The sequence below is a fragment of the Halictus rubicundus genome, chromosome 18 (assembly GCF_050948215.1).
Source record: "Halictus rubicundus isolate RS-2024b chromosome 18, iyHalRubi1_principal, whole genome shotgun sequence".
In the NCBI taxonomy this organism is placed as follows: Eukaryota; Metazoa; Arthropoda; class Insecta; order Hymenoptera; family Halictidae; genus Halictus; species Halictus rubicundus.
In genome coordinates, this window is record NC_135166.1 from 5,332,617 (window position 1) to 5,345,532 (window position 12,916).

Consider the following 12,916-nt stretch of genomic DNA (forward strand, 5'->3'; position numbering starts at 1 on the left):
GATTCAAAAGCCGTTTCGTTACAAAAATTAGTGCCTGCACTATCCTGTGTTTTACAACATTGTAATAACACAATGTTTATTCGTCAAGCTCATATTTCACATCATAATATACGCTTATAAGTAAAATGTCTAAATACTTATGTCCAATTGAATATGTGTAGATAGAAGCTATTCTATATTTTGTAAAAATTATATCTATTTGAGAATGGATAATACAAAAAACATTAATATGTGACTGTATTTGTCCGATAGTGTGCCGGGTATTCGGCTACATGCGTCAAATATTTTAATCGGTGATTCTACCATCCAATCTAAAACAAAAATCAAGAATGATTAAATCGTGGTTTCAACTCTCTTTTCAAGTTATGGAACGATTACAGTTCACCGACAGCAACGAGTTTTGCTCAGGCGCGTTGCTATCGATAAATCAGAACATTATTTAATCGTTAATAACTCGGAAGCGAATCTTAAATTGAAATATCGTCACTACCAATTTCTACCTTAAATTGGCTCGTAGTATCGCTTTTTAAATTATTTAGTCCATACAGTAAAATACCCTGTATATCTAAACTTTTGAGCGATACTTGTACATCACATGTAATTATTGTTTGGTTGTGAGTGAAACAGACATCGTATACTCTATAAGTATCTACAGTGTCTACTCTTGTATACTCTATAAGTTGAAAGTGATGAACTGATGAACAGAAAGTCCTATTTTAAATGAACCACACGCAATTATTTAATCTAAACAAAAATTTGTCTTCTAAAACTTATTTTATCTAGCCGGGTGTGCTTTGTTATTGTACCCGTACCGGGTGTACGTATTATTGTTCAGATCGACAAGTTGCCCGTTCTATGACAATTTCATCAACCTATTGCATGTGGATATGTTTTACTCCTCGAAACAAACTCAGATTTACATCAGTGCTGGGTACGGATGGGGCCCCTCAAACGCTTGCATTGGTTTACATACAACATTTTTTGCTGTAACGAATAGTTTAGGCTTAGGAGATAGATAATTGCGCGGTTCACTTCAAACGGGATATCCTGTATAACAATAAGTAACATTGTAATACATACGAGTAGTCACACGAGTCTACCAACGTGAGAAACGTTTCACACTGTTTTGAACGACAAATTGACCAATGGCGGATTTATACTTTTGCCATCTAGGGGCTACCTCTACACCCCAGCACTCCTTGAAGAACAACTCCCTCCTCGCTCGGTCCCTTATCAATAGCACAAAGCACAACATCATTAGTACTACCCTAATTTTGTTCAACCTATTTTTCAGATATGGGGCAGTTAAGTACTTGCATTCTGCATTCTTCTCCCGTAGGCTTTAAGTGATTTCTTGTAATTTCCTACAACGTCATTCAAACATGTTGCTTTTATTTTTAAATTAGTTAACATTTTTATTTATTTATTTTTATTGTTGTGACTTGTACCTTTGGTATTTTTCCAAAAATTTGCCACCCCTGGATTTTGCCGCCCTGGGCCCCTGTAGCCCCCACCCCCCATAAATCCACCATTGTGTGTGACTGCGAGAAACTTAAAATTGAACAAACTACGCGCAAGTCTATGAATTGTGATACTTTCCTCGAGCTAAATTTAATGCCTTAAATTAGTATAAATTGATAAAGCAGAACTTTACGGTTTGCACAGCCGATCTGTTTGCAGCTAAAATTAGGAAATTTGTATTATAACCTGCGCCATTTTGGATAATTACTTTACATAAGGATACACGTCATATTTAATGATATCAGATTAAAATTTCATCTGTTACAAATTTCTGACGAAATTTTCTTTTAAACAGGCATAATTCAGACGTAAATTTTGCTGCATACAGTTATGAAGATTCAAGTGCTTCAAATTTGCTGAATACTTATACGGCTGATTGTTATTACGGGTCAGTGCAATTTGAATTGTATTCTCTTTATCGTTAGAACGGTTAAACTGTCTTCCTTACTTAGTATTTAGAGTTAAAATTCATGTCCCGCATTTAACATTTTTCCTTAAGCAATTATCACGTAATATATGTACATTTTATTTATTATGGTACTTTTCAAGTTCTACTTCTATGCCTAAATACCATGTAACTGAGCGATGTATACTGAGAATCAGTACCACATTTCTGATAGCGAAAATGACAAAATCGAATCGTGTGTGAAGCTTCCTTCCGTCTATTATTATTTACGGGAAACAATATGTGCGTTAAGTTTTTAGTAAGAGGTACTGTCGTTTTGCATTTTTAACTAATTATTATTCATAACGTGCAAAGTCCTAGGATACAGTCTTTTTTTTCATAAAAAATTTATTCTGTAAATAAAACAAAAATTTTTAATCTATTTTCTTTGACTTACTGAAAATTTTGACGCATATACGTAACTAACAAGATATACGAATAAATATAAAATGAAAAGTGTATATATACTTGTGTTATGTTTCTATGTAGTATATGTTGTGTATAGCTAGTATGCACACACAGAAATGTCTATAAATACATATATATAGAAATATATTTTCTAAATGAAAGAATTTTATGAGTGACCATATTCTACGTACACATTTACATGCGTGCAATCTGTGAATATTGAAATAGTAAGATTGTGTGTATACTCTATACTACCTTCGAAAGAAAGAAAATATTAGTACTAATATGTGGTATGCACACATCTAGAACGTAACAAAATATGTACGTACGTAAAGAATGTCCAGATTTAATATAGTCAAGCAAGATATATGTATGTTCATATACTCCAATGATTTTTGCCATTCGAGCCGTAAAATGGCCAACTAGGAATTACAAAAACCCGTAAAGCATATTTCATATTTGACACATTAGTTTTTATTGAATACCATAATATACTAATGTCATTATTTTCAATTTGTATTATTATTATTATTCAACTATCTTATTAATTGTAGAAAAGTAGCCTACTATTTGGAGGGTTCCGAATATTGTGCGGTCTAGTTACCGTGTTGGCTGTTACTTTTATACGCAAACAGAAATTCGCATAAGGATTACTATTCGTGCATTGAGATCATGTAAAATTGTAGGTTAGAAAAAATAATTTCTCTTGAAAAGTAAGTAATTATGTTTTCCGAATTATATGTATTTAAAATCACAATTTCATACACTTTTGTTATCCTGATTTTTTTTTAATCTTTGGTGACGTGTGTTATAAGAATAATACAATTTTTTATATGAAATGTTGTGTGGCTATTATGGGGGATAGTCATTAAAGGTTTTTTAAAACATATTTTTCGAGTAAATTTGTTGACTTATAAAGATTATTATAAAATATTGAATTACTGAAAATTAGATGCATTCGGAAAGAAAAAAATGGAATCCAGATAATCCAGATAGATAGAAATTTTCGAATAAAGAGGAATAAAAAGCTATTCAAATAAAAAAATCATATTCGAGACTTTATCTTTATAAAACATCCCACTCTGTCAAACCTGGCAATGACAGAAAATCAGCAGAGTTTGCTAGGAGACGTAGGCAGTAGACTTGCAGCGAAGGGTTGGCATTAACGCCCCCTACGCCATCATGTGGCCTACAAATTTTAATCTGAATCAGATCCCACAACCACGGTAGAGAGGATCCACGTTTAGCCACGGATAGCCGATATCTCGTCGGTGACAGAACCATCTTTTAGCATGAAACAGGGCCTTTACTAAGCCTGGATCGGAAATTGCTAAAAGCAAAAACGAGGTATAGGAGTAGACCAATCACCCAATGTATTTTTTTGTCTCTCTTTTTTTTGCACTGCAATAAATACGTATCAATACATGAACATTACATACTAATAATAAATTTTAAATATTTACTGTTTAAAATGATATATTTATTATAAGTATAAGAATTACAATAACGTACAATTTAATATTAAAGAGTGCATAGTAAAATCGTATTCGATGCATATATAATTGACAAATTTATTTTATTCATTCGTAGCTTTAGCTACCGAAAATTCCAATTGTAATCTTTTCATGATTTCTTCTCGTTGATACATCACTTCCCTGTAACACAGTTCCGAAAATATAATCGGACATTCATATTGCACGGTTTCGATACATTTAATGTCGTTAGCTCCGTCTCTATCGACTCTGAATTGCGAGATCGATTCCACTGAAATCAGAATTTTAAATTTACGATTTCAAAGTCCGATCGATTCGTTGCCATGAATTCTGAATTCCAAAAAATTGTACTTACAACATCCGAAGTTAGAGAAAAAGCATGTACGATGTTTTGAAGTGATCAAGTAACCGTTATTATCTTGTCGTACGACATAATCTGCCTGCGCAATATTTCGAATAAATGGTACATAACTTAAACGTTCCGCATATTCGACTGAATATTTCCAATGATCGTAATTGCGACTTTCTGCAATTACATTAAACTCCTCTCTAAAGTTATAAATAAATATTTTGTTAAATAGTAAAAAAAATAAACGGTAAAATTTTATGAATAATTATTGTTTTCACACACATTGTTGGATTTAATTTCTTCATGTTGCTGAAATCAGCTACGTATTCCCAAACGTGAATGGGATTCGACTTCTGTATAGTGCCTTCAAAATTTACGCGATACTTTTTCTTATATATGAAGAATATATAAAAAATAAATAACGTCAGTACTAAATAGAATACGTTTCTTATTTTCCATCTCATTGGGTTAAGTCCCATAACTAAAATTAGAATCTAAAGTTATATTTTATACAAACGAACAGGAAACTGAACACGTTATTTATACGAATCGTGCCACACCCGTCCTAAATCAACTATACAAGTAAAAAAAGTATGTTACACTTACTTAGAAAATTCAGATCAAACTGAAAAAAGGTTGTTGGAACTTATAGTTTCTGTTTTTTTTTTTTTTTATTTAGATATAATGTCAAACAAGTCAGGTTTCTTTGTTCCTTCACAATCGAAGCAATTTGTATTTGATACTGGGAATTTCCCTCGATGATGAACCAGGACACAGATACTGCTTTTGTTTCAAATATCAGCAACAGAAAGGAAATGAGAGTGCTCACGCTCGGGATTTTAGTGTCCCCACTTTTCTGCAGCATCTTTTTAGCCTAGAACAGAACCTGCATCAACTTTTTAGCCTGGACCAGAACCTGCATCATCTTTTTAGCTGGTCCAGGCTAAAAATTAGACTAGGGGGCAGCACTATACCGGGAACACTAAAATCCCGGGCGTGGAACTCTCATTTCCTCTCTGCTATTAGTAATTTTATTAGAAAAATTAGGTGGTAAGATAGCTAAGGGGGTACTCGGCAGTATCATTGGCAAAAGGAATTCTTATAATCGTTAAACAAGCAGAGATAGATAAATTTATCAATGTATTGTGTTTAATAAATTAATGCGTACGAATGTTCATGGTTCAAAAGTTACTCTGTACCTTGACCTCTATCATCTATTTTTACCAAAAAATTAGGTGACGAGATTCATCATTGGCGAAGGGAAATGCGTGCGAATATCAAGAGCTAATAGCTGCACAATTATAATTTGCTATAACATTTTAAATTAAAATTTAAGACTTACTAATTATAGAAACTTGTGTATTTAATTGAATTGTGTCTGAATTTACTTTAGGCTAGCTCGGGATGGGCCAAGGTTTTCCCCTGGTCCACCTTCACCTTCTTGGTAAGCTCCTTTCAATTCTTATCCGAAACACAGTTTTTGTTTCGGATTACCTTGACATTCAATGAACATCATCAACTTTTTTTCTGGATTCCTAATTGGAATTTGCTTCGGAACATTTCAAAAGTTCCTTTTCGTAAAATTGATATGTTTTGCTTAAAATTGGTATTCCTGGGATCGGAGGTCCCCCAGGGGCTCACTCACGGGTGCGGCCTGTAGGGGGAAAAGGATCGGCTTATGGCGTCACATAAAATCATGAAGGATCACTGTCGTGCTAGCTTCCGTGCCATAAAGTCGCGTTAAACTTCTATTCGTCAATCGCGTCAATTCATTTCTGTGTCTGTATCAATTTATTTTGTATACCTCTGATTTCTATATGTGTAAATAATGAATGTGTGATGAGTGGACTGCGGATCTTAATGCAAAATAAAAATATTGATTGTGAGAAGCAAGGAATAAATGGAAATTTATTTCCACCTTTAACATCCATGATACATGGAAAACAATACAACAATTTTTTTAGAGATGCAGAAAGTCCGCAGTCTGGTGATAAGACTTGAGCTAAGAATAACGAAGACACATGATCCAATCATAAATGATTGTCAGTATTCTATACTCATAGTATAGTATTACTATAGTGACAGTACTATCACGCGAACTGCTTTTATCACAGATAAGTGTTACAATAATTTTGCTACATACATTGATTGTGTGTTACCTAAATTAATATGACAGTTTCGTATTTCAAAAATAAATAGTATATACGAAATATAATATCACATGATATTGTCCACCTGATACAAAAGTATATACAGTGTCTACTTGATATATGGCCAAAACACGGATCTGACCAGAGACAATTATCGGCTAGAAGATACCATTCTTTGGTATACTGCCAAACGTAGAAAAGGACAGTAAAGTCTCTCTCGCCGAGGAGTGTAAACATAATATGGGACGGGTGTATTGGTGTGAGACCACGCGACCACTAATCCTCTAATCAAATAACAAAACTTCTTTATTTTTCATTATTTTTTATGGGACTTTCAAACATCGTTCAGTGCACAAGTAAATATGATCGGAATTATATCATATTTGTTATCATTTTTATTAGAAAAATGCCACGAATATGTTGGCAAAACCCCATAAAAAATAATGAAAAATAAAGAAGTTTTGTTATTGGATTAGTAGTGGTCTCCTGGTTTCACACCGATATACCCGACTTGAATTATGTTTACACTCCTCGGCGACCGAGGCCACTCGAATCACCAGTGGAGATAGTTGTGGGACTTTTGTCGGTTAAATATTTGGGACATATGTGTATCGAGTAAAGACTGTACACTTCAGTACTTGTGTAGTAGGAATGTTCGATTCCGATTCGATTCTTCAGAAAATTGATTCATTGGATGAAAAGGACGATCTTTTGAATCGATTCTTTACATCCCCATTTATTGGAAGAGTCCGAGGGTCGATCCTAGGAGAATCGAACATTCCTATCGTGTAGACTCTTTTGTCGAATTACTGTTATCTAAGGCTTGAATACTAATTTTTGATTGTGTATGTTTTATCAAAGCCTAAGATTATAAACTGAATTGAAGTTTTCGAAAAATGCGACTTATGTCGTTTTTCTATTATCTATATTGAAAATATTGGAATTATTAACAAATTCTTTGTAAAACTTTTTAGATATTTTGAGAACAATAACTTTTGACGATTAAATTAAGAAATGTGGGTAGAATATTTATTCTATGAGTAATATTATTTCTCACTGCTCAATGCAATTAAAGGAATCAATTGTCAAAATATTCTCAGAAAAAGCCTGTACTCTGATAAAATTATTTTTTCAAATGTTCACGTTTAAATTAAGTATATACCTCTAACTGAAATTATTTGTTATAGTCATATTGAATTGTAGATCATCCATTACTTTGAGCTGAGTATTTTAGTTGATTCTGTCACACAATAAATATTCTTTCATTCATAATAATATAAATAGTAATAAATATTATGGATCATCAAACTGGCCTTCTGCATGACTTGTTGGCCAAACTAGAGTTCCTTCTCGCAACATCTTCATAACCCGGGTCTTCACTCGTGTTGCATGATAATCCCCAGGACAATAAATAAGTTGAAATGGTCGGTAAAATGTAAATGGTGGATATCTACGAATCTTTGGTTCTCTATCTTCTGAAAATAAAACTTGTCAGTACTAGTGTTTATTTTACTTATAATAGACTTAACAATGTTATAAGAACTCTGAATTTTCTGGAATTTTTATAACAAAGAAACAATTTATTCCCTCTTATTAAGTAAACTAAATATACTACTTATATCACAAATTACTTTTTTGAAATTTGATTTTTACCAACAGTAGGTTGTACAGTGTAGTAAAAAAAACTAAGAGTGGTCCGTATTGTATGACTCTACCCTATACATACAAGTATTATTCGCTCGGCGAGAGTTGGCACGAGAAACTCGTAGGTACCACGTGGTGCTCCCACTACGCGCTACACGTCTTCCGCGATTGGCCGAATCGCTCAACGAAGACAGCAAACGAGCGTATTGAGTGTGACTGCAACAGAGCGATGTCGCGTGGCGACGCAACGCTGAGCTCAGAGCATTGGCGTAACTCTATTGTGCGTGCACGGAAAACAGGTCCATGGAAACCTATTTTCCTTGCACGCACAGCAGGGATCCATCAACCCACGCTTGAAATTTATGACTTTGTTATTAAATTTAAGACTCCAGTCTTCACGGTTAGTGAGAATCAGAGAATATCATGTGCCCCCCATAGTTTACGCGGATCCTACTTATTTACGCCTATGTCGACCGTCCCCGCCGGGAGTAAAGCGTAAGAGTGGGATCCGCAGCTTTGCGTCAAGAGTGGGGACTCGCCGTTCCCCCTGCACCCCACTGACGAAATTCTGTGCCAACTCTCACCGAGCGTACAATACATATACGTAAATTATAGGGGTGTGCGGGTACCCGAAATTTCGGGTTCGGGTCGGGTCGGGAAATTTGTTCGGGTTCGACCAGGGCCCGCTCTAGCGGTTACGACGCCCGGACAAAAAAACAAATTGCCGCCCCTTTTTAAGCACCGTGCTGAACAGAATGACCTTTTTTTTTTAGCAAAATTGTCTGGCAAGGGTAGTCAGACATTTTCTATAAACTGAATATTTAAAACATGAATATTTTTCTCACACTTACAGCCAAAGCCAAAATGGCGCCCCGGGCAAATGTCCGGGTTGTCCCCCCCCCTGCCCCTAGAGCGGGCCCTGGTTCGGGTCGGGATCCCGAAAGTTTATAAACTTCGGGTACCCGAAATGGCAGTCGGGTCGGGTCGAGTCGGGGTCCCGAAAGTTTGCAATTGTCGGGTACCCGAAGTTAAAGTTGTATTTACATATATATATATATATATATATAAGTATAATGATGTTTTATAATTTTTCAGTTCAATCTTTTTTTCCACTGGCAAGTTAAGAATGATTTTTGTATTTCCCGTATAATCGGTTCTCGAACTTCGCGACGAAAAGAAATAATTTCGAATACATTATGTGTGTGGGAGTCGGGTGAAATGACTGAGGCCGTGTTCGCGGGTATACGTCTTTATTCGTCGGTGGACCTTCAACCGTCCTATACCGACGTTCGCGAGCGAGTGTCGATCACGTGCCTTCGACCGACCGATTCTCCCTCGCGTCAGTCGATTGTTTAGCAGATGGCGACCGTCCCCGAAGCCGATCTTCACGTGTTTCGCTGCGGCTTTCCGAGGACGGTCGCCGCCGCGTATACAATGTATGTTGTCGGTGGTCGGCGTGCTCTTTGCGCGGGCCGCCACATGTGAAATGACAGTATTTTATTTTAAATAAAACAGCATTATGCTTACATATATAAATACAACTTTAACTTCGGGTACCCGAAGATTGCAAACTTTCAGGACCCCGACTCGACTCGACCCGACTGCCATTTTGGGTACCCCAAAGCGCGGGTTCCCGAAATTTATAAACTTTCGGGATCCCGACCCGATCATTGCCCGACTTGACCCGAGGCTCGGGTACCCGAAATGTCGGGTACCCGCACACCCCTAGTAAATTAACATGTGATTATATCTTACCATTAGGATCAAATTCATCGGCTGAATCTTCTGAGGTATCCCAGTGTTCAGTCCTAAATTCATGACCTATGTCCTCGGGCCTAAAATAAAAATACGCTTAATGGTTATGGTTATATAAGTTATTATTACTATAAACATAAATAACTTACACTGAACATAAAGCTTCTACTGTTGAGTCCGATGATGATGACAATGAAAATCGCGAAAAGTTGCTTCTGCTTTCAGGTACTGACTCCAACAGTTCGGGTGACTTTAATTTTAATCCATTCAGTATCCTATAGGTATTATCCCAACGATCTCTCAAACTGGCTCTCATACTTTCATACTCACTACTCCTACCGAACTATTAATTTCATCATTACTACTCATTATACACATCCAATATTTTATTTTTAATTGTGAAAATGTCTTACTTATGTCCTTACCAATAGGTTATCAGTCGCGAAATAGTTTTGTTCAATATCTAATCCTATCAGACCTGGCAATTTCGCTAAAACCACTGGTAGAATTTCAAATTCATTATCATAAAGGTCAATGTATTGCAAACTGTTCATAGTTTCCATAGTATCCGGCAACTCGCACAAATGATTGTGACACACTCTTAATTCTTTTAACGATGTCAGTCTTCCTATATCCTTAGGAAGTGTCAGTAAATTGTTGTTCTCTACTATTAGAGTATTCAACTTTCTCAATGAACAAATTTCTGTTGGTAAGCAAGTAATATTGTTCCAACTAATATTCAATATGGTTAGATTAACAAAATTACTGATTTCCTTAGGTATTAAAGGAATCTTTGTTCCACTCACATCAATCTCTTTGAGATTAGATGGCTCTTTTAATGAGTTTATTGGCATATACCAAAAGCCGTTTGCATTATAACACCCTGTATTTCCGATTATTAATCGTTCAAGATTTGTCATTCCACCAATTATCTTTTCTATAATCGACCCAAACAATTGGCATTGTCTCATGTGAAGCATTTTAATATTAGACATTAATGGTTTTTCTGGAAAGTCGAATGTTTGAAAGGTTGTTTTATTCAAAGACACTGTTTCTAAATTCTTGTACTTCGAGTTCAGTAACCACATCGGGAATGATTTACAGATGCCATTTTCTTCAGCACAAAATATAGTTAACTTAACACTTTTTACAGGGACATTTAACTCTGACCCCAAATTTTGTGAAAATTTGAACTCTAGCAAATTACACATTCCATTTTGGACACAGCTTGGAATTATTTTAAATTCATTATTTGCAAGAGAAAGACATTTTAGCTGATTCAACTTGAAGTATGAACGTGGCAAATGTTTTAATTTATTAGAATTAAGCTCCAAATTCTCTAAATTTGTTAAGTTGTCTAAATTACTTGGAACATTTTCTATACAATTATTGCTAGCTACTAAAGTTTTTAAACTAAATAATTCACTAACAATGTTTGGAACATACAAAAATTTATTTGAATCAATGTTTAGGTAAACTAATTTCTGTAGATCTTTTAAGGACTTTGGTAGATCGCTTAACTGATTGTTGGACAAGTCAAGTTGAACTAAATTTGTTAAACACTCAGAAAATCTGTTGGGCAATTCATTGAGATGATTTCCTAAAAGAGACAGATTTTCTATAATTCGCATTGGCGATATTTGGCATATCTGCTTATTAATTTCTGTTGTTAATATTTTATTCGAATCATTGTCCGTTACAATATTACATAGACCATCTTTTAATGTAAACCATGTGTCTTTTTTAGTTGAATTTTCCAAACTGCACTCTTCAAACATTTCTGTCAGAATAAATAAAAACTTGTTAAGGAAAATTGCTCAAATTGTCAAGAAATCTCATTCTAAAAAATTAGTATGTTCCATACAAAACAGGTTGTGAGAAATTGTTAGACTAAAGGGAGGATCAACATACTCTTAATTAACAAATTATAGTTTGCAAATTTCTGTATACAGAGATTTTTTGACTGAGTGTATATACTTTTATATATTTTACCTACATTAGTGAAAAATTCTATAAGTCATTGATCCAGATTCATCAAGTATTTATAAAACTTCATCTAGCTATATTTATTTCAAGAAGTTCAGTGAATATATTTCCAATATAAATTCAGCTCTAATTTGTACATTTAATTTTTTGGACGTAACTTCCCGTGAAGAAATATTCCGTTACTGTTGGTATTCAAATCATAAAAATAATACACCTACTACGCCTATTGTACAAACCTTTATTGTAGGTATTGTGAAAATGGATATTTATATAATAATAATGAAACTGTAAACAATCTCCAGGTTAGGAACTCCTCGGAACTCCACAAAACTCACATGTGACAACGTTAGTGCGAACTGTATAGAATCCTGTACTATGTATCACGTAGTACTTACGTCCGTTATTTTAAAATTGTTAAATTCTTCGATATACATACACAAAAAAAAACATAGATAATACATATTTTATGTACATATGTAGTAAATTTAAAAAAGTTTTAATTCTATATTCTATATTCTGTATTCTATTCTATTTTTTTTTATTATTTACTTTATATATACATAGTACCAACTGCAATTACCTGTACAGTATTGCTTGACCTGCATGCGAGACGACCCATACCATTCTACTTTTTCATTCTATTTTGTACTATTTTGTAATGAATGTACACGTTTACATTGTAATTTATTTGATGAAAAATAAAGAATATTAGTTACAACAGTCAATGTGTTCTTCTTTCTCCACCTTGGACATGAATATTCCATATTAGAATTAAATTAAGTCTTCGAAAAATTCGAGAAGAGCAGTTTTTGAAATTGGCGCGAAAATTTTTTTTCGATAATTTTCGACAAAATTAAATTTTGTATTAGACAAACATCCGAAAGGAGGAATCCGAATTACAGTAGTACAAGTCAACGTCAAGTCAGACGCTCGAAAAATTTTCGAAATTTCAGTAGTATAAGTCAACGACAAGCCAGACGGTCGAATTTTCGGAAAATTTCGAAAATTTGAACTTTTGTACTAGGAAAACATGATATCAAAGGAGGTATCCGAATTTCAGTAGTACAAGTTCACGTCAAGTCAGACGTCAAGTCCATTTTTACACAAAATGATTGTGTCAAAATACAATATAAATGTTCACGCGTAATGTGCATCGTGTAATGTG

General features: G+C 34.4%; 2 protein-coding genes and 1 long non-coding RNA gene across 4 annotated transcripts; all 3 read right to left on the bottom strand.

The window, feature by feature from the left end:
* Nucleotides 1-355: 355 nt before the first annotated feature.
* LOC143363060 (uncharacterized) lies at nt 356-2,853 on the bottom strand. The gene is made up of 2 exons (XR_013083724.1): nt 1,209-2,853; nt 356-1,176 (listed from the first exon to the last, which is right to left on the bottom strand). It is a non-coding gene; the product is annotated as an uncharacterized LOC143363060 (long non-coding RNA).
* A 979-nt stretch (nt 2,854-3,832) lies between these two features.
* Nucleotides 3,833-5,508, bottom strand: LOC143362819 (uncharacterized). The gene is made up of 4 exons (XM_076803281.1): nt 4,823-5,508; nt 4,499-4,697; nt 4,223-4,416; nt 3,833-4,138 (listed from the first exon to the last, which is right to left on the bottom strand). Exons 2-4 carry the CDS (start codon nt 4,693-4,695, stop codon nt 3,951-3,953), a joined length of 579 nt encoding a protein of 192 aa, XP_076659396.1. The 5' UTR covers nt 4,696-4,697; nt 4,823-5,508; the 3' UTR covers nt 3,833-3,950.
* A 1,850-nt stretch (nt 5,509-7,358) lies between these two features.
* LOC143363068 (uncharacterized) lies at nt 7,359-12,230 on the bottom strand. 2 transcript variants are annotated; one of them, XM_076803695.1, is made up of 5 exons: nt 11,988-12,230; nt 10,191-11,545; nt 9,915-10,108; nt 9,766-9,845; nt 7,359-7,841 (listed from the first exon to the last, which is right to left on the bottom strand). In XM_076803695.1, the coding sequence occupies exons 2-5, from the start codon at nt 11,541-11,543 to the stop codon at nt 7,660-7,662; spliced, it is 1,809 nt and encodes a 602-aa protein (XP_076659810.1). In that variant the 5' UTR covers nt 11,544-11,545; nt 11,988-12,230; the 3' UTR covers nt 7,359-7,659. The 2 variants fall into 2 exon arrangements, with proteins under 2 accessions (XP_076659810.1, XP_076659811.1); XM_076803696.1 differs by lacking the exon at nt 11,988-12,230 and having other exon boundaries at nt 10,191-11,702.
* Between the last annotated feature and the right edge of the window lie 686 nt (nt 12,231-12,916).